General features: G+C 46.3%; 1 protein-coding gene across 1 annotated transcript in view; it reads left to right on the forward strand.

Annotated features, from left to right (window-relative positions):
- The first annotated feature begins 9,614 nt into the window (after positions 1 to 9,614).
- The window catches only part of LOC119394179 (uncharacterized), a 75,873-nt gene continuing 63,236 nt past the window's right edge, over positions 9,615 to 22,251 (forward strand). Inside the window, exon 1 of the mRNA XM_037661442.2 lies at positions 9,615 to 9,961. Within this exon, the coding sequence (XP_037517370.1) occupies positions 9,940 to 9,961 (22 nt within the window). The 5' untranslated portion in view covers positions 9,615 to 9,939. The remainder of the gene's footprint in view (positions 9,962 to 22,251) is intronic.

Raw genomic sequence — 22,251 nt, forward strand, 5'->3', positions numbered from 1 at the left:
CAATTGGGCAGTGAAGTTGCCGTAGTTCGCCAGAGCTGAATCCGCAGTACATTAATCTCAACGTCCGGCATACCGCTTCCGCTACTGCGGAGTGCTCGCGCGACAATAAACCAAGCTCAAACACTCGGAACGTGGAATATTAACGAGAAGAGAGAGAGAGAATAAACGTTTATTTTGAGCAAGCGCGCTGTGCGCCCAAGGTGGGCGGCCTCCTTATTCCAGGTAGCCGCGGGCCTTCGCCATCTCTCGTGCCCGTTGAACCAGGCTTCGCTGATTCTTCAGGTCTGGACCCGATAACTTGGCCTCCCACTGCTCTTCGGTCAGTGTAGCGGTGCTAGGGTTTTGTTTGCATCCCCATAGCATATGGCATAGAGTGTCCGGGACGTCACAGTACTTGCAGATGTACGAGTGATCAGTCGGTGAGATACGGTGAAGTAATATACCGTGAACGTAAGTGTTTGTTTGCAGCTTCCTGAGGGTTACTGCCTCTTCCCTAGTTAGGCTGGGGTGAGCTGGCGGATAAGTTCTTCGGCCTAGCCTGTAGTGCTGTAAGATGTCGCTGTACTTTTTGGGTACATCATCTTTCCTCCTAAGTGAGTCCTGTGGGAAGGCCCGGTGAACATGAGCTCGGGCGGAAGCGTCGGCTGCCTCATTTCCCATCAGGGACTCGTGACCCGGAGTCCAAACGATGTACGTTTCTGGTAGGTTCTTCTTTGCTGTAGCTGTGAGTATTTGTAAGGCTTGCCTGGAAATTCTTCCTTTCTGAAAATTTCGACAAGCTGCCTGTGAATCGGTTAGTATGATTGCTTCCTCAGCACAGGTTGAGATGGCCAGCGCTATGGCTGTTTCTTCAGCCGTATCGATTTCCGTAGTTAGGATGCTAGCTGCCGTTCTTCCTTTATTGTCGACTACGCTTACGGCATGGGCTGGGATTCCTGAATATTTTGCTGCATCAGTGTATCTTGTGTCCGGATTTCGGCCGTAGTCTTGTCGCAGTTTCTCTATTCTGGATTTTCTTCTTCCTAGATGGTAGGTAGGATGCATATTTCGTGGGATGCGGCTTACCGAGATGTACTGTCGAATTGTTGCTGGGATAGGCCTTTTCTCATCACATTGTTGTATGGCTTCAGGATAGCCTAATCTTCGAAGTGTAGCCCGTCCTGTTTCAGTAAGTCTAAGTCGCTCGAGTTGGTTCACTTTGTGTGCTTCCACGAGCTCCTCCCAGGTGTTGTGGAGACCTAAGCGTAGTAGTCGCTGTGTGGAAGCACGTTCAGAGATCCCTATGGCAGTCTTGATGGCCTTTCGTATGAGGGTATTCAGCTTTTCAATTTCTGCATTCTTGAGGTCTAAATAAGGGGTCCCATAAGTAATTCTACTAATGATGAGCGCTTGGATGATTTTGATTGTGTCTTCTTCTTTCAAGCCATGCCTTTTGTTGGATACCCGTCGTACCAAGTGCGCGACTTGCGTGACGGTTGCTTGCAGTTTTGGTAAGGTGGCTGCGCCCGATCCGTCTTTGTGGATGTGCAGACCAAGGACTCTAAGCGAGTCTACTTTAGGTATTTGTACTCCATTCATCCAAAGCTCTGGTTCTGGGATTTCACCTATTGGTGGTCGTCCTCTTGTTCTAGCTTTTAGTATAAGAAGCTCGGATTTTTCGGGAGCGCATGTGAGCCCACAAGTATTGAGGTAGTTTTCTGTGCGATCCAACGCCTCTTGAAGTGCGTCCTGTTGCATTCCTGGAGAGCCACCGGTTGTCCAGATGGTTAGGTCATCTGCATATAGAGCGTGTCTTATCCCCTCTATTTCTTTCAATATGTTCGGCAGTTTCATCATGGCAATGTTAAAAAGGAGTGGCGAGAAGAAACATTATTAAAAGAGTGACAGCGAAAGGGGCCGTTGAACATTATGAGTGGCTCCCCAAGCCCAGGGCACCTCCGGGTCTCAGCTGGCGAGCTGTGCCTCCCGCTGCTCCGTGCTAGTTTGAATTTCTTTGCCCGTGAATATTGGACGTAGTAAGGAATGGATCAAGGGCTCGTTTTCTTTGTTAGACACAACCAAACGAAACCAACGGGCGATGAAGCAAAGGAAGGTATGAGGGGCATTAGTATGTAGCTAGTGTAGTAATTATGATATAAGTATAAAGTAATTAATGTGAATAAAAACACGACTTTCCGCCGGTAGGCACCGTTCACTTTTTGGGTACTTCCTCTACCTGGGAGTTGAGTTACTAGCTGTATATGCTACCTTTAGCTAAAGGTAGCATATACAGTAACTCTACCTGGAAGTATTTTGCCGGCGCCGCTCGTTGCCATGACGGCAAGTGCGGAACGCCCTTTTTTGACATCTCGGGTCACGGAGCAAGTGATATTATTAGAGGTGTCAGCTGACTAATAAACGTTCGCATGCTACCCGAATGCATCAAGTCTGTCGGAACAAGATCTCTACGCTATGGTCCTTGGGATTTTTTAAAGGGACACCAAAGTGGAACAATGAATTAGTTTAGTCTGATAAATTATACTCTGAAAACTCTAGTGTCGTTAATTTCATCAGCATTGGTTCATTAATAGATGAAAAAAAATAAACGCCAGAAGTTTCACTTTTAAATTTCCCGCTGACATCTACGTCACGAACTTCAAAGTGTTTTTCTCATACTTTGGCCACATTGGCTCAACGAAATTTCCTGAAACTTGGTATGTTAAGTCTCTGGCTCCCTTAGAAAACAATGTACCTCATTTTTTACCGATTAAGAACTATGATGCTGTCAAAATCGAAGACTTCACGGCGACTGGTGCGGCAACTTCCAAGGTGGCGTCGCCACCCGCATTTTCTTTTTACGCGTTTTCTCGCTTACCAAGCGTCATCTCGCAGCAAGAGTAATTTACTAATACAAGAAAAACTTTTTCCCTTTAGCGTCCCTTTAAGGGCTCGCTCGCAGGATGATCGGTGCAGGCTGATTAATCAGGCGCGCACGGGAAGTGTCTATTGTCAGGAAAGCTTTAATCACCAATCGTCAAGGGGTACCGCCCACGGTGGCAAGAGCATTTTAAACGACAATAAAGGACACAGCACTGGCATACGCGTCTCTCGAAAAACTTTCGGCCTTCCGGGGAGACGTTGCCGCATGGTGCCCCGCTTTGTTATCTGGTTGAGAGAGAAATATTAAAAAATGATTTAAAATCAAACATGCAAGTCGGGAAGACCCGCACTGAAATGTCAGGCTAACCTCCCCGCTAATAAACGCTTACACCGAACGACCCTCGCTCCAGGTCCTCTCTCGTATATCTAAGAGTGCGGTTATTTGTAGAAGTAAGTGGGATTCCCAATCATGGTCTAAACCAGGGTCGGAACCTGTGGCCCCCGGTTCGACATCGGACCCCCACCCCCCCGCTTTCCTTGTCACTTCCTATCTGAAGGCCGACATGGCAGTTTTGACTTCAAATGGTGTTAGATAGGAACAAAGAAAGATCGCTGATAACGACTTCACTTCCTTTCTTTGCACAGGTCCAAAAAATGGGGAAGAAAGATTCTCTGTGGAAATATTAGGTCAGGGAAGGACCTTCATCCAAGGAAAATGGAAACTCGTGTCTGTACGCATGCTCCCAGATGTTAAGAATTTGTGCTGAAACTCAACCTTTTCCAACAGCGGGATAGTGGGTCTAATCTTTGTTGCGTGCCTTGCTGCGAAATTTTTCTGGGAGTAGGGCATCCAGCAGAAAAACCGTGCCAAATATATTACGGGGTTTAAACAGGGAGTTCGAAGTTATAAGCTCTCTGATTTTCAAGAAAACATTAAGGTATTATGATCATCCGATTCTTTCAGAATGCTTTTAAGGTGGGGATATGTACCAGTTGAAACAGGCTGATCTGCAGACAAACGATGAGCTCAAAGACACATTTCATATGCGAAAGACACTGTGGAGTTTTACGCTGACCTCAGAGACTCAAAGTCTTCTAGTTCGAAGAAACTGTAACAGCCATGATAACAGTGTTAGGCAGCACATACGACTGCGAACAGACTTTCTCGAGAATGAAGTACATCAAATCACACTTTCGTTCCAACTGTTGAACACCTCTAATACATTCTGTGTCTGTCGGTGAGCAACCTTTATGTAGATATCGAGTTGGCTCAGAATTCTCAGTATTAAAAGTCGCATAGAAAGACTTTTCTTGTTTTCTGCTTGTAATCTACGTTTGTAAATTCCAAGCGTGTCACATGCGCGCTGAAAATAATTGTTTTCCATTCTATTTTATAGTTTCGTACATTATTGTCAATCCGCAGAATTTTTTCTCTTTACCTGCAAAGCACGACGCCCCTCCCCCCCCTCCCCCACCACCACCACCGCGTTTTTTTTTTTTTTGGAAGGGGGAAAGGGCAGGTTCTTTATGTATGCCTGTGCACGCGTTTGTATGTGTACGTGTATATATATACACATGCACAGGACCGTAACCAGGAATTTTCGGGGGGTGTTTGTGTGTAGAACGGCCAACTTTGGCAACTCGTGGTCGCTGTGAAGGCATGCAAATATTTGACTATCACCCGAAAAGTTAAAGAATGAAAAAATTTCGGGGGGTGTCGGACCCCCCAACCCCCCCTTAGTTACGGCCCTGCACATGCAAAATTCAATGTTTTCGGGGGGGGGGGGGGCTTGAATCCCTCATCGCACCCCCCCCCCCTCCCCCACCTACTACGCCGGTGGATGCAGCGCGGAGTCGTTACACTGGAGGAGAGTCATATGCAGACGGGAACAGACGCCATTTGCTAAAACCCTTAAGGGAGCAATAGGGGAAAACCGTTTTTCTTGCAAAAAGGTCGATCAAGGTTTCATAGGTTGTCACTGTCGGGCCACATAAGTACAAGCCTAACCGTATGTGTCCGGGGCATTCCAGCGTACTTGAGTATCTATGGCGATCCGTTCATTATCGGCCGCGCTACGGCTTCCATCAGCTGCTTTCGCGCGGAAGGTTCCATTGGATGCTGCCGAAGGATACGTGCGGTGCAGGTGCGAGCACATCGTTCAATAGTAGCTTCGTTGAAAAATTTCTGTGTACTGTTTAAACTACTACAATACAAATACTAGCCTTGTGCGGGGCAACACCACCTAGACGAGCTAGTCTAGGTCAGGGGCGTAGCCAAGGGGGGGGGGGGGGTTGGGGGGGTTCAAACCCCCCCCGAAATTTTTCAATTTTGCTGGCGCATATATACACGCACACATACAAACGCACGCACGAACATACATAAAGTATGGTTGAACCCCCCCCGAAAAAAATTTCTGGCTACGCCCCTGGTCTAGGTGGTGTTGTGCGGAGGCGCTCGAGATGAATTATCAACTCTGCGGAGTGTATGCTTTGATGGCTCGTGCAGGGACCAATCCAGTGCAGGCATAGGCGTGCGCAGGGTTCCCCATTAGGGGGGGGGGCAAAGGTTCATCGCAGCCCCCCCCCCTCATCCTACTTAGTCAATGTATGGGGCAGGTTTTGCGCCCCCCCCCCTCCTCTTAGGTGACTAGAAGGGTCAATGTACGGGGCAGATTTTGCACCTCCCCTCTTAGTGATTAGGGGGGGGGGGGCGCCCCTCCCTGCCCCCTCCCCCCCTGTGCGCACGCATATGAGTGCAGGCTTCTAGACTTAATGGCAATGGAATCGAGGGGAGGAGGAATCGGGGAGGTCACATGTAGTATGGCTGGGACTGCACTCACCTAGCTAGCTCCTGACGAAAGACCATTTTGGGTCATTCCACGCCAATTGTCCCAGTCGGGGCGCTCGACAAAAATCAATTTCTCTGAAAAAATCTGAGAAAATTACACACATATAGACATAAGTTCTACAGTATTTCCCCAAAATATTTTGAGCGGCAAAAGTTTTTCGGGCATGTGAGCGCCATTTGAACTTCTCAATGTGGTGGAAAACCAGGTACGAAAGAAAAATTCGCTATAAATGGACCGTTTGACGCATTCATTCTAAGCTTGCTTTTTTGTCTTTTTAGAGCATCGCGCTTTCATTATAGGACAGTTGCTTAGAGTAGCTTTATGTTTTTCACTCCTTGACGCGTAGGTAAAAATTGAGTAAATTGCTGCGTTTTCGGGAATTTTTTACAAAAGACGTTTGTAGACGAAAATACATCAATTATTTTTATAGAACTCTCCATAACACGTACTATCTCCTAAAGTTCTCGTTTTGCCTGTGTGGGGCGCACAGGCTCTAAAATAAGACCCTGAACTTGGAAAAAACGCTACACTGGCCTATGTTCAGACGTCTGTATGTGCGCTGAGGTGGTCCAAGAAAAAATAAGCAGAAAAGCGCATACGATTGAGAATCATAACACCTTCGTCCACAGAAAGTTTAATCGAAGTAGTTTTTGTTTTAGTCATGAAAACATTTTTTTTTTTGAAGTTTAGTCCCACCATTGCATTATTTTGCTATTGGGGGCTGTACAGACCGACTGAATTTACTGCATTAAAAAAAAGGTAGTGTATTCGTAGCACATGGTTTTCAGCTCCTTTTGTTAGTACTTTATAATGTATATTACATATCAAGGAGATGATAAAAAGAGGTAAAAATATAACAATACCATTGCCTTAGATGCCGAAATTCCCCAATAATGAATCACGTTACTTATTGCATGCGGCTCTGAGAATCAGTTGGCGTCAAAATAAGTCAAGTCTCAAAGTTCATGTAAACCGGAGAAAGGAGGCGTGAGCGTGGTCATTTATAGCGGATCCAAACGGAGTTCGTCAAAGTATTCCGCGCCGATCCTTATTTGGATGGTTGCAGGCAGCAGGTTTTGGTTAAAGTAGAAATTGTCTGTCTGGTAACATGCGTTGTTTTACAGCTGTTATGAGATCACAACAGCCTATTTTTGTGACGTAGTTGTACGGCGCCACCGCCGCCGCCTCCAGTGTGCGTAAACAATGCAATAAGTAACGCGATTCATTATTGGGGAATTTCGGCATCTAAGCCAATGGTACTGTTATATCTTTACCTCTGTTTATCATCTCCTAGATATGTATTTTACATTATACAGTACTAACAAAAGGCGCTGAAAACCATGTGCTACGAATACACTACCTGATTTTTTTATGCAGTAAATTCAGTCGGTTTGTACTGCCACCATAGCAAAATAATGTAATGGTGGGACTAAACTTCAAAAAAAATTTTTCTTGACTAAAACAAAAACTACTTCGATTAAACTCTCTGTGGACGAAGGTGTTATAATTCTCAATCGTATGCGCTTTTCTGCTTATTTTTTCTTGGACCACCTTATTGTGCTACAGACGCCTGAACATAGGCCAATGTAGCGTTTTTCCAAGTTCAGGATTTTATTTTAGAGCCTGTGCGCCTTACACAGGAAAAATAAAAACTTTAGGAGATAGTACGTTTTATGGAGAGTTCTATAAAAATAATTGATATATTTGGTCGACAATCGTTTTTTGTAAAAAAATTCCCGAAAACGCCGCAATTTACTCAAATTTACCTACGCGCCAAGGGGTGAAAAGTATAAAGCTGCTCTTAGCAACTGTCCTATAATAAAAGCGCGATGTTCTAAAAACACAAAAAAGCAAGTTTCGAATGAATGCGTGAAACGGTCCATTTATAGCGAATTTTTCTTTCGTACCTGGTTTTCCACCATATCTAGAAGTTCAAATGGCGCTCACGTGCCCGAAAAATTTTTGCCGCTCAGAATATTTTGGGAAAATACTGTAGAACTAATGTCTATATGTGTGTAATTTTCTCAGATTTTTTCAGAGAAACTGATTTTTGTCGAGCGCCCAGACTGGGACAGTTGGCATGGAATGACCCTTTTACAAAGACCTCTTGACAAAGGACTTTGTCCCGGAGCATATATGAAATATATGCTCCTGGACAAAGGTTGCGGCTCATGACAAAGGGAGTGTCAGAATGTCTTTTCATCTAGAGCATTGCTCAATCGTTCAATGCTATATATACGTCACATTAATATCAAGCAATGCCACAGCTTCGATGACCAACAACCACAATTATACACTGTAGAGGTGTGCACGGGCTCCGGGTAGCCCGAAAGCCCGAGCCCGACCCGGCCCGCAGGCCGGGCTCGGGCGGGCCGACGTATTTTCACCTCGGGCCCGGGCCGGGCTAGGGCTACTTGGAGTTTTATCGGGCCGGGCTCGGGCCCGGCGCAAAGCCCGACTCAAGCCCGAAATATAGAGAGTGAGCGGGAATTGTTTTCCAGCACGCATACAGCGCCTTTTCCGCGACCGCCCTTTACCGATTTTCCTTTTCATTGCAGTTGTTCGGCGAATGGAGCGACAGTGGTGAGAATGTAGCAGTTAAAAAGATGAGCTCTCCGATTATCTCTCTATGGAATCGCCCTCCTGTCCATCTGAAGTTTTAGTCTTCTGGAAAAACAAGCAGCAGAGATATCCCAAGCTTGTCAGGCTGGCAAAAAAGATATTAGCAATTCCGGCGAGGCGACGAGTGCAAGCAGCGAACGTAACTTCAGTTCGGCGGGCTACATAATGCAAAAGCGCCGCACTTCGTTTTTTGCACGACAGTTTGTAATCTGTGTAATAGAGGCTGTTCGTCGTGTGTCGTTTGATCAGATTTGATATGCTCAATAAAATGCCAAATTACCGGAAAACGATGTTTTGTTTTCGCAGCGAACCTTCAAAAAGCCGGGCTGGGCCGGGCCGGGCCGGGCCGGGCCGGGCCGGGCCGGGCCGGGCCGGGCCCGGGATTGTGCTTTCGTGCGTCGGGCCGGGCCGGGCGGGCTCGCAGCCCTTCGCCGTCGGGCTCGGGCGGGCCTTCGACAAAGTCAGCGGGCCCGGGCCGGGCTCGGGCTCGGAAATACGGCCCGTGCACAGCTCTAATACACTGCCTACCCTTCAAGGAGGACCTCCCTCCCCCCTCCCTTCCAAAAAAAAAAAGGTTATTTGACACCAGCCCCCCTCCTTCCCATCTCTCTCAGCGCTCTCCCCTCTCTCTCAGCGCTCTCAGGCACTCATCCATACCCCCCTCCCACCAGTGGCGTAGCCAGAGGGAGGGGGGGGGCACACCGGGCCTGTGCCCCCCTCCCCGAAATTTTTTTTTTTTTTTTTGCCATGGCATACAGAGCCCAATGACACTCGACCACATCTGCCTGCCCGGCCCCCACTTCAGATCAAGGAGGAGCCCCCCCCCCCCCCCCCCCCCGAAAAAAATTTCTGCCTACGCCCCTGCCTCCCACCATTTCTTTTTTTGTTTGCCATGCACTTCAGTTCACGGCGCATTCTTTGTGCTGTGCCCTTCGTGACCCGAACGCATATGTCAACACGTGTCGGCGTGTCACAATGCAGCATGCAGGCACTGTCAACTTGACGCATGTGACGGCATATGACGCGAACTGCACGCAAGTCAGCCAGACGTCAACAGGTGTTTGGCGACGTCAGTGGGGCACTTGAACTACCTGATGCTCCATGCCAGAATACGTACACACTTGGCCCGATATGAATCTCTTGGTACTTTAGAACTTTCTTTCCCTTCCGAGCTTCCTGTGCTTCCCCGCACTGCACGTCACAGGGAAACGCTAGGTACGGAGCGTTTCCCTAGCTAGGGAAAATCTGTTCAGAGAGGCTGGCAACGCTGCGCCAGCCGAATTTGTGTTGTTTTCTCTCGGCTCCCGTGCTCGTCGCATCGTGCGTGTGTGTTGTGGCGGTGTTGTGATATGCCGTAAAAACAGCCGTTACACCGGTGACTCGCATTCCGTGGTACCGTAGCATACACCGTTCGTGGCGTGTGCCCATCCTGTGCTTGGCCGATATACGAACTGTGCGAAACGCTCGTGCTGACACTTTGTGTGATGCGAGCCGCACTCTTGCTCCGGGATTGCTCGCCGTGAGGCCGCCGCCAATCGTCCCGTAAACGGCAGCACTTCCACGATAACGAAGCCACCTCCGATCAGCGTTCGACGCAAAGCTGGCTGACATGGAGAACTCCAACGTGGAAGGTAAAAAAACAACAAAGCATGCTTGAAAATCCTCTCGATGTCGCCCGGACTTGTCGCGCCCGCATGACAGTCCGCATTCATAGCGCGTCCTGCGGCGTTTCGAAGCTTGTGTTTTCGCGCTTTCTGGGTGTCTCCGTATGTGAGGTCTTGCGCTCCCTCGGAGCTTACGAAAACGCATCGCTTCAGCTTTTCTGTATTGCTGTAGTGAAGATCACGAAAAGGCAGCAGGTTTTAGTCGTTTCGATCGTCCAACGTTCGAATACGGAAATAGAACTGCCCGCGTGAGCGGTATTTTCGCGCCCGTTGACATTTCCAGTTTGCTTGAGATCTCGCGATATATGCGGCTTTTTATGGATGCACCAGTTGCAGATCGGCTTTGCTTTTGCGATTCAAGCTTTGCAGCAGTGTAGTGAACAAAACTGCGCGGCGATCGTCTTTTGAAGAAGCATGCACACTTGAATACGATCGTTTTTCACGTTGTTTTGTTGCGCGAAGGCGTGCCGCTCAGCTCTTGATCTGAAGGCGCATTTGCTTTTGGCGCAGTGCTCCAGAGAAGCTTGCGAACGCCGAATTATTAAGACTTTGTCGGGGTTTTTGCTTTAGTACCACTGAAAAAATTGTGTTTAGTCTGTTCCTCCAGGGTTGGATCGTTGTACAGGTAAATGCAGTCTTTTCTTTTTATGACATTTTTCAGTCAGTGAAGGCCGCGAGGTTAAGAAATCGGTTACAGACACTAACTGATGACCTGCCCGTTGCGACATCTGTACAGATTCATACGATAGTCTATCAATTTTTTTTTCTATTTCATATCATTGCTGTAAAGACGAACACTGATAGAAAAAGAAAAAAAAAATACAATATTTCTCTCTGTGGCGGCAGCCAATGCGCACAATTGTACGGTCGAATCGTTCCGTGTACTTTTGTGTACATGCTTTACTGCTTAGGACACATAGGCGGTAAACATTAGAAACTACTTTAGCAATGGATCTTTGATGATCGTGTATTATTCCACTAGGAATTGATGGACTCTCTATGTAACGTACTCGCATTTCAGTGCCCCACCCCGCCCCCTACCTGACTGCTTTCAGAATGTTATCATTGTGCTTCGAAGTCATGATCATTTGCGCGTACAGTGAGTGGGAAAACAATGCGCGATAGAATAACTTGCTCCTTTTCGTGGGTATCACAACCCGCCAAAAATAGGTGATGGAAGGAGGTGTTATAGTGCCTAACCGCCAAAAATGTGATAAAGGTCGATTTAATTGTAGAAACTGGAACTTTTATGCAGCCATGATTGCCGGAGTTTAATTCTCATCTGTCTGCCTGCATGTGCCAACTTGTTGCAGCCTGCGATGATTTTGTCAGCGAAAGAGGCGCGGTCTGATTTTTTGCGCTGAAAAGCCGTCTCTCATCTAAATACCCCGTCTTATCAACTACAACACCAAAAAATTAAGTATATGTCGCCTCAGTACTTCAGTGACGTCCGAAAAAATCGTCGCGGCTTACCAAATATGTCGGCAGAGTACCTGTAAATCGGGATTTTTTTTTCTCTCTCTTTTTTATAAACAGAAAGTTCAGCTCCTCCTCACGAATTGGGGAACGTCCTTATTATTGATTCTGTTAAATGTGCTCCACTTGTACACATTACAGTCAAATTTTGTCTGAAACGGATGCTCGGGCGAGTTGGTTCATACTTCACAAAGATTTAAACAGCGCAACACAGGTGGAACACACAGAAAGACCTACAGACTGACGCTGTGTCTACGTGCTCCGTCTTTTTTGTTTAAATATTTCTTAAAATATGTCCGTTTCATACGATCCGACTGCAAAAAAGATAAAATTAAAAAATATATTAATAATAACAACAATGATAATTACTCTAAGAGTTGGTAGCAGCGCAGAACAGATGAGCGTTGTTATAGAAAGAAAGTGTGAAGGAACGAACATATTCCATACTTCTCAAATTTTAAGATGCCATTTTATGTCTCTTACACGAGCACAGGTCCGGGACGCGGGGCGATTTATTCACGGCGCATATGCTTTATAAATATCTTTTTCCTAATTTTATATAGCTCTTCTCGGTGTCGTTGACGTCCGGTATTATATATAGCGACGACGTCGGCGTCCTCTTACGACAGCGTGTCTGCTCCAGACGTATTGCGTCATCAAACTAAACTCGTGCCGAGCTGTTCTTGAATGCAAGCTGTGTTGTGGCGATTGAAGAGAAGTTTATGCAACACGTCCCTGTGTTTATGGCTGCTGAGTATTTCACAGGATCGGCACTCGCGCTACGAAAGCGCGTTCAACCTTTTCGGGCAAGGCGCCAGGGCTGAGAGTTTGATATGGACGCGCGCGATGGTGGGTGGGGCCGGCGGCCGGTACGGTCGAACGCCTCTACAACCAAATTGCATTTAGTAGGCCTCTACAACACGAAACTAACTCCATAACGAAGGATTCGTTAACGTCCCGGTGACATTGCAAGCGTTATGGTGCGCGAGACACTTACAACGAAGTAACGTTTATAACGAAGTATTTTGGAGGTCACGAGCACTTTCGCACTGTGCGAGAAACGTAGCCGATGCCGTAACGAGGAGAAAAATACTCTCAGTCTTCCTTCTATTCGCATATATACATATACATATGCACAATAGTATTAGACATATACTATTGGGTACGCCGTGATTTGTGGGTGTTGTCGCTTAGAGCCACACATTAAAATAATAATAATAATGAAACAGTAGTGCAGGCGTTACAAAGATAGCCATAGCCGCCGTGAATTTTAATCCCGCTTCCTTCATTCCATTGAATTTATATGCATACATACATAATGTGTGTGCGCGCGCGACGATAAATATTATCTCTGATTGCGATCGGGAGTTATCTGAAGTATTTCAGCCCCTTGACCGTATCTATACGTAATCAGACGAGCCCGTCTTACAACCCTTTTCCGAGTCCTGCAGCACTTCCTGTATAACAATGTAGGCGCATTGTATATCGCGTGAAGTCGGTAAAGGTTGATTGATTTGATAATTGGTTAGAGCTGCCGTGTCGTCGACTGTACCGCGCAATGAGCGCTGCGTCCCGCGTAAGTAAACACCGCCGCTTGCTTGCTCGAAATGTCATCGCCTATGGCGTACAGCAAGAATTTTGCTGCGCGTGCCATCTGTCATCTCCGGTGTTGATGAAGAGCAGATGCGCGGCCTATATGCGGAGCTGCATGCGTGTGGCCCGTGTTGCCTAAGCAGGAAGTAAATCCGTATACTGCGCGCAATGATTAATGCTTTCTAATGGCATCATCATTTGGCATCCGCGGACAACATTTCTCGGCAGTGCTTTGGAAGCCTCAGAACCGAAACGCAATGCCTGCATGCGCGCCAAGAAATAGTGGCTACTTTTATTGACAATTTTCTCATTTGCTCAAATAAACACTGCTTCACTTATTGTGAGACAGTTACGGGAAGTATTGGGTAAAATGAAATTATTGTTCACATTACAGAAATGTCTTCCCTTTGTTTCCATTTTTAAGACAGCACCACGTTTTCTGCACGCCTGTTTTCCAAAGCAAACATTGGAGTCCCTGACGTGGGTTGGTCCATGTGCGGCCGCGAACTTGCCGTTCTCCAAGAAAACTATATACTCGTAATGTGACACTGAGATGTACACTGAGCAAATCGAAATGCCTCCTTCACCCATTCCCATTTTTCACGTGTATGTTCTTTCTAAACGCTTTAACGCTGAGAGCATGCAAATTAAAGCGAAACTGCAATTTAAATCAGCTGTACGCTGCCGCAGTACTAGCGAAGTAACACGGATGTGTGGAAGCCCCGCCCTCCATAGCCTTCGCTCCACTGCCAAGATGAGCTGTCAAAATCCATGACGTCATGGGGAGTTGGTGCGGGAACATACAGGACGGGTCGTGCACCTATCAGCGCGTTCGCATTTCTTGCGTTTGTAACTACTACGTCCCTTACTCTGACCTTCGTTTATATATGTTCCCATCAACATTTAAAAACAATTAAACCATATTGTGTTCACACAGTTCGTACGTCCCTTTTGTCGCTATAGAGTCAAGTTCCAAACCATAAATAAAACTCACAGGGTCCCTTATGCATTCGCCTAGACGACTCGAACGCGAATACCGTCTTTCTTCTTTTTCTTCAGAAAGTCCATGTATTGATCCTCCCCCGTCCCCTTCCGAAATCTTTCTGCACTTATAACGTGGTTTTGCACTGCCTTCGGGATTGGAGGCATTGCAAGCTTTCTGTAGCTAACCTGGTTTTGGACTGCCTCCGTGATTGGCCCGCCTTTCACCAAGCGAAGATGTAATGTGATGACTTCATCATGTGACGTCATTGTATGTGACGTAATAGTTATGCCACGATGACGTCACAAAGTTTTGGCGATCTTTGACGTATTGATTACGTCATATGGTGACGTCAGTACGTGACAATGGTTTTTTTTTTGTATCACTCGTATTGACGCCGCGGGACGCCGACGGTCAATTTTCGCGTTTGACGAGGCATCAAAGGCTGTCGCCTTAATATCGGAACAGATTTGCACTTGCTGCATGCAGCCAACGGCCGAACGTTGGACGAGACCGCTCGATCGCTAAACCTGCCGGGTTAGTGGGGTGTTCGAAGCCACAGCTCATCTCATACGTTTTTTGGAAGCACCGGAGAGGCCTATATAAAACGTTCCTACTTGAAAAATAAGCGGAGAGGTGGTAATATAAATAAAGCGAGGAAACTTGCTTTGAACGCACAATGCGCATCGTCAGTCCAGCGCGACGGGTCATGTTATGTACAGAAATATAATTTATTTAGTTCGGCGTCCTGTGTTTTTTGTTGAAACGATATAGTATATATTATATCGACGACCTTCTAAGTTGGAAGGTCGATTCAATTCAATTCAATGTTTATTTTCTTGATCAATCAAGAGGGCGGCGAGGACTAAAGGCTTGCGAGCCTGACGAAGGTCCTCGCCCCCACATACACTTCTAAGTTCTTACAGCGTTTGGCAATCTTTATAAAACATCACACTAAAACACTGGGCATAGCGGTATTCAAACAAACAAAAACAGTGTTTAAACTGAATAGAGGCAATATGCGCACACAGAATATTTACAGAATATTTACATCGTTCAGTACATCCCCATTCCGTTGCACGTGGACTCTAGGCATAGCATCGCTCGCAGCTGGTGCTTCGTGTTGTTGATAAAAAAAGAAAAAAAAAAAAAAAGGCCGGTGTAGTAGTTGTGAGTCGGATGGTGTACTGTACCTGTTCCACAGCAGTGGACTTCGTTTGCAGGGTTGATTGCGCTCTCGCGTGTAGAGCCTCCATCGCGCCCTGGACATAGTCCGAACAACTTTGTTTTCTTCTTGCCTTTCTTATCTTGTCTTCATCACGTTGGAGTGCTCGTGGAGCTTAAGTGAACGCGCCAGCGTCGCTCGCCCTTAATTAAAAAAAAAGAAATAATGATAATAAATTCTGGACTCTTATACGCACCTAAAAGAGCGATCTCATAAGGAAGTGCGCGCCCGGCGGGGGACTCTAATTATATATGTATGTTGACTAGCTTGGTTTCTTGCAAGAACGTTTTCTGCATTACGACTCCATCGGAATTCGCGGGCATCGAACCCACGGCATCGTGTTTATCATTGCGACGTGCCCGTGTACATACTTTGCCCTTGCTATCCTCGAGAACATTGTACCTGAGCCTTCAAGACGACCGACACTAAGGAGAAGCAGTAAATTTCAATTTATTAAATGCGAAGCATTTCTTAGCGAACTTCTGCGACTTTGAGCGTATCTATCTATCTATCTATCTATCTATCTATCTATCTATCTATCTATCTATCTATCTATCTATCTATCTATCTATCTATCTATCTATCTATCTATCTATCTATCTATCCGCCTACGACTTTGTGCTCTCCTGGCCGTTTCGTTAATCGGATATATACCAAAATTGGTGTGTCATAACATGGCCTTATTACGAACATAAATGACAAGTCATATCATGAAAATCATGACACGCATGTCATGAACAGCATGATTTACATTCCACGACCTTAGGCTCTTGTGGCCGTTACGTTAATTTCATATACACCAAAATTGGTACGACGTGACAAGAATTCATTACGAACATAATGACTGGTCCTAACATGCAAATCATGACGCGCATGTCATGTGCAGCATGATTTACATGACATGGTCTCTGGGCGCCCGCGGCCGTTTAAATGAAGGGATATATACGAAAACTGGTATAACGAGATATTTCTGTATGAAGAACATAACTGACTCGTGATAACATGAAAATCGTGACATGCATGTCATGTATGACATGATTTACATGCCAAGCTCATGGCGCACTCGCGGCCGTTTCGCTTGCTTGATATCTACCAAAATTGGTGTTGTGCTATGTGAGTGTATGAAGAACATGAATAACAGGTGCTGGCATGAAAACCATGACATATATGACATGTATGTCATGATTTACATGCCTCGCTCATGGTGCACTTGCGGCCGTTTCGCTGGCATAATATGCACCAAAATTGGTATTGCGCGACACGACCGTGTGACGAACGTAAATGAGAGGTGGTAACATGAAAATCATGACATGCAAGTCATGTACAACCTGATTTACATGCCACGCTCATGGTGCGCTAGCGGCCGTTTCAGTTGATTGATATACGCCAAAATTGGTATTGCGCGAAGTGACTGTATGGAGAACATGAATAACAGTTGGTAAGATGAAAACCATGACATGCATGTCATGTATGTCATGATATACATGGGACGCTCATGATGCATTCGCGGCCGCTTCGCTAGCTTGATGTACACCAAAATTGGTATTGCGCGCAGCGACTGTATGACGAACGTAACTGAGACATGGTAACATGAAAATCATGACATGCATGACATGTACGACATGATTTACATGTCATGGTCATGGCGCATTCGTGGCCGTTTCGCTTGCGTGATATACACAAAAATTGGTATTGCGCGACGCGACTGCATGACGAACGTAAATGAGAGGTGGTAAGATGGAAGCATGACATGATGTCATGTATGTCATGATTTACATGCCGCGCTCATGGTGCATTCGCGGCCGTTTCGCTAGCTTGATATACACCAAAATTCGTATTGCGCGAAGCGACTGTAGGACGAACGTAAATGAAAGGTGTTAACATGAAAATCATGACATGCATGTCATGTATGGCATGATTTACATGCTATACTCGTGGTGCACTCGCGGCCATTTCGCTCGTTTGATATACACCAAAATTGATGTTGCGCGATGTCACTGTATGACGAACATAAATGAGAGGTCTTAACATGCGAATTATGTTATGCATGTCATGTACGGTATGATTTACATGCCACTGTCATGGTGTGCTTCCGGCCATTTTGTTAACTGGATATATACCGAAATTCGTATGGCACGACTCGAGTGCGTGATGAACATAAGCGACAGGTCATGCATTGTATATACCAGAATATGCGTTTCATTGGCATGGTGTATACTAGATTGTGCATGCATGCGTGCATGGCAAACATGCGATATATGGTGGACTAGATGTCATGGCATGAATGATTTCATTTGGCTCAAAGACAAACAAGGCGATGTATGCAGCTCTTTGTTGGCTGCTTCGCATTACATCGATTCCCACCGTGCGTGGGATCTGCCGATTTTTATTATTATTATTATTATTATTATTATTATTATTATTATTATTATTATTATTATTATTATTATTATTATTATTATTATTATTATTATTATTATTATTATTATTTTGCATCCGCGTTTTTGACTGAATGGTACAACTAGTCCTCCTCCGATCAAGGCACACGGGGTTGACCTGTTTTGAAATCCGGTTTCGTATTATCCAGCAACCGCGACTTCATAAGATATGTAGGATATATGATCGCTGTGTACTGACTTCGTGCATCAATGTATGAGCGCATATCGAAAACAGCGCTCGTGTATGCGTGTAATCAATATAGCTTTGCGCACATGCTGCGTTGTTTCTTATATCGCGGATACTGCCTTTTTTCTTTCTTTCTTTCTTGTAGGACTGCATCTCACTAACCGGTCTCTGTAAGGCGTAGTGTATAGACAACTACAGAGCGGTGTGTTGGAAAGATAAAAGCCTAGATACTGTATACATTCTTACTAGAAACCGTTGCTCCCTAGACAACGGTGCCCGTTTTTCACGGAGCTCCGTTTTGACGGAGTGCATACATCAACTCGGAGATAAAAAAAAAAAAAAAAACTCTGCGCCCTGCGGAAAGCGCCCCGGGACAGATAAGGCGTAGTTAGCCGTAGCGAATTTGGAGTAGAACTGCCTATATATATAGCGGTCGGTATAGTGTGTAAAAGGAAGGAGTGAGCTCTGTTGCCCGAAGGCAGAGACGTCCTCTGAGATATAGCACTGTAAAATTATCCGGCTGCTCCTTTGCGATTGGAGTCGGTAGTAAAAAGTTACACGCCTGTGTCTAGCGTAACGCCATAGAATATAAATGACGTCAAGTCTTCCTTTGGTTAAGCGACGTATAGGGCATCGAGCGCAGCCTCGATCGTGGCCTGTTAGCTGCCGGGAGGAGGAAAACTTTATTGTCGTTTACTGGCCTACGGACCGCGACATTAACGACCTGCGTCACGAGGACGCGGATTATGTGTAACAGCTTAATTGTAAGCGGAAGAACGCTGATGGGAGCGCACATAGAGGTACGCGATTGGGCCAAGAATAAACATGCACGCACACAGCATGACGTTTTTTGGTCATATGTGTGTGCACTCGCGAAATCTCCTGCGCAACTTCCCGCATCATTTCTACTTTACTGTAGCGCAGGCTACATTAAAGAGACACGCGGAAAAACACATAAGTCGACGACATTTCGTTATATATCTTTCTTTGTGCCGGTAGTGTTCTGCCTATACAAGCCATAATATATAACTCCATATAATAGCTATACCCTCGTCCTACCGCCAGCTACATTTTCACACACACACGCCCTCCTTCCCCTTAAAAAGAGAAAAACGAACAAACAGCAAATATGACTGCACTGCACGTACGTTCGAAGCTGTTTCTATTGTTTATATAGGCGATCATTTACGACTAATTCAGAGGCTTGAAAGCATGCGCTGGTTGTTCTATAGTTTCTGTGATTCTGTCTATATTTTTTGTTGTTCAGTCCGAATCGCTGCGCGGTGCACGTGAGCGATAAGATGTGGCGAACTTCGGCTCACGTATACCTCATACTCAATTCGTTCACTGGCGAATTGTAAAAGAAGCAAGAACTGCGACGCGATTTACTCACGGAAACGGGGTATACCTGATACCCTTGTCGACGCTAAGAGAAAGAAGTGGACGTGGACTAGCCACGTAATGCGTAGGGCAGGTAGCCGCCGATGCTCAGTGAGGACGACGGAGTTGGTACCAATTAACGGGAAACGCAGTCCAGGCCGGTATATATAGCGTTAGATGGGCCGATGAAATCGCGAAATTCGCAGGAACAAAACGGAACCAGCTCGCGTTGTAAGAGGCATTATCTATAGTGGACACATAACAGGCTGTTGTTGATGATGATGATGACTGTTAATTTATGCAAGTGTTGCCATCGACTGCATTTGCATCAAAAATAAGTCAGTACAATTAAACCTGCGCTGTACCGTCGAGCTTCAGTGAGCTCGACTCATTAGTGGCGTGTATGGCGGGTATATAATTGACGATCGTGAAAGCGCGCGACAATGAGTATGAATACGGTCTACATGCAATGATCAACCTATACACGCAGTCATCCTCAATGCCCAGGATAAATCTGTCATCCGTATTGATGAGATCAGTGAAGTGGCGGGTGACAGGCCTAACGGGGTTCACACCCCTTCTAGATTAACGTCGTCCTCCGCTTCCTTTCGAACCCGACACCATCTCGGCACGAGCTCACAATAGCCGACCGGGTTCGGCACGATATATTGCAATTCTTTTGTCTGGCTCTTCGCGTGCTCGTTGTATACGAGGCAACGCCGCTATATACGCGATCAATGGCGCGGCACGGGGGCCCCCAGAATCACTTTCAGAATCCAGTTTCTTCGCGTATCACGCTTGCGCTCGACCTCTCCGCGTATAAAGCTCCCTTCTCCGTGTCTTCGAGGTTCTCTTCAAAGAGCAGCTCTCGACTCGAGGCTATAGAGAATTAAGCCATTGTTTCCGGGCGCCGGATGTGCAGCTTTTTCTTTCTATATACGCGCGGAGTCCTTGTTGCAATCAGGCGCCCTTTCGGAGGCGATTCACTCGCCGTATAAAAACGGAGCACATGTGCCGCCGCCGGCACGCGTCGTCGTATAAGCAAGAAAACAAGGTTGTTATTTGCGCTGCTCCGGTGAATGCCGCGCGCCTGTGCATGGCGTGACTTCGGATGCGGCTTCGTTTCAGGTTCGCCGAGCTATATATATAAGGAAAACTTGTGTCTGGTAGATGAAGGGGTTGGTTTATGGGGTTTAACGTCCCGAATCGACTCAGGCTATGAGACACGCCGTAGTGGAGGTCTCCGGGTAATTTCTACCACCTGGGGTACTTCAATAGTACGCGGGCCTCTCGCATTTCGACCCCATCGAGATGCATGCGTCCGCCGCGGCCGGGATCCAACCCGCGTCTTTCGGGTCAGCAGCCGAGCACCGTAAACACTGGGCCACCGCGGCGACTGCGTCTGGGAGAGAGAGACATTTAGTTGGGGGGCGAGGGGGTGTACACATATTCGTGGAGTCTAAGCCACTGACGCATATACAGCACCGTTTCCGATAATATACTTGCTGATTAGAAAGGGTATGTCTCGAAGAGATGTATAGGGTGAAGGCTAGAAGCGATCACCGGATGATTGTCGAATGTTAATTGTGCTGTTTTTGGTACAGGACTGACTGTTGGGCTCATTGATGTTTCATTGTAACCATGTCGATTTAGTGCAAACTTTGCGAACACGGAAAAACAAGGCAGCGCCTCTTGTTTCATTCTGCCACTGTTTTATTGTGTTCGTTTAATTTGCGCCAAATGTGTACTTTTTTCTGCCCTCGTACATACAATCGTTCACACAGAGCAATGTTTCTATGTGGCCCTTTGTACTAATTAATTAATTCAGAGGGCAGGGAGGTGTGAAGATCGACGCTAGCGATTATGCACTTTGTCGATTGCGGCCGTGGATGTGCAGTGCACGTGTGTTCACTCGCACAATACCTGCATGCACTGGCTGTCGTCCGATGACTGTTGGCTATCCGCTGTTATAACAGAAACTTTATCTTCGTTTAGTATCAGTTCAATGATTGAGTGTTTTTCAATTTATAGTTTGATGATTGCACACATACACTTATGTGTATGTAATACTATCTTACGACATGCTTTCGGTGCCGCCATACTACGGTGGACGCATACGCATGAAAACGGTCGGGTGGGTGCATTCGACGTGTCATGACTTTATTAAATTCACGTCACGATATACGCAAGTAAGAAAACATTACCCGCAACAGTGGTCTATAGTGGTCATGGTGCTCGAGTGCTGATCCTGAGGTCGCGGGATCGAATCCCGTTTTCGATGGAGGCGAAAATGCTCGAGACCCGTGTACTTAGATTTAGGTGCACGTTAAAGAACTCCAGGTGGTCGAAACTTCCGGAGCTCTCCACTACGGTGTCCCTAATAATCATATCGTGGTTTTGGGACGTTAAACCAGAACAGTTATTGTTATTATGACGAAAACATTCGTTTAAAGCCCAAGGTGGCGGCGCGGAGCGAACTGCGTATTTACCGCTGCTGTCCTCCCCTCCCCTCCTCTTTTATTTTTTTTTTTTTGTCTGCGACATTAGAATGACGGGGCACTGATCGGTAGTGCGCAAGGAACACATCCTCCTTCGCTTGCAACATGCCGAAGAAGTGTGGAAGGGTGTGCGCGCGACCGACCCGAGATAACGCCGCGCACGCGGCGTAGAAAAAATGTGGACAGATAGCGATTGCCTCATCGTCGGAAAATGTTCGGCGAATGCGTGTAGCGGTCTCGGGGTCTCGTCAACGTGGTGCGTATGCGCGGCCGAGGCTCGCCGTCAGCTAACGCAGTATATAGTTGTGCCAGTTAAAAAAAAAAAAAAAACAAATTCCTATTGAAGGTTTTGCTGAAGAAACGAGCTGGCATACGATAAAGTTAACACCGTATGGCTACAGTAACGATACTGTACTATATAGTTATAACTATAGTACAGTATCCACAGTAATGCTACAGTAAGTGTAGCACACACTAC

This window comes from Rhipicephalus sanguineus, chromosome 5 (genome assembly GCF_013339695.2).
Source record: "Rhipicephalus sanguineus isolate Rsan-2018 chromosome 5, BIME_Rsan_1.4, whole genome shotgun sequence".
NCBI classification, from domain to species: domain Eukaryota; kingdom Metazoa; phylum Arthropoda; class Arachnida; order Ixodida; family Ixodidae; genus Rhipicephalus; species Rhipicephalus sanguineus.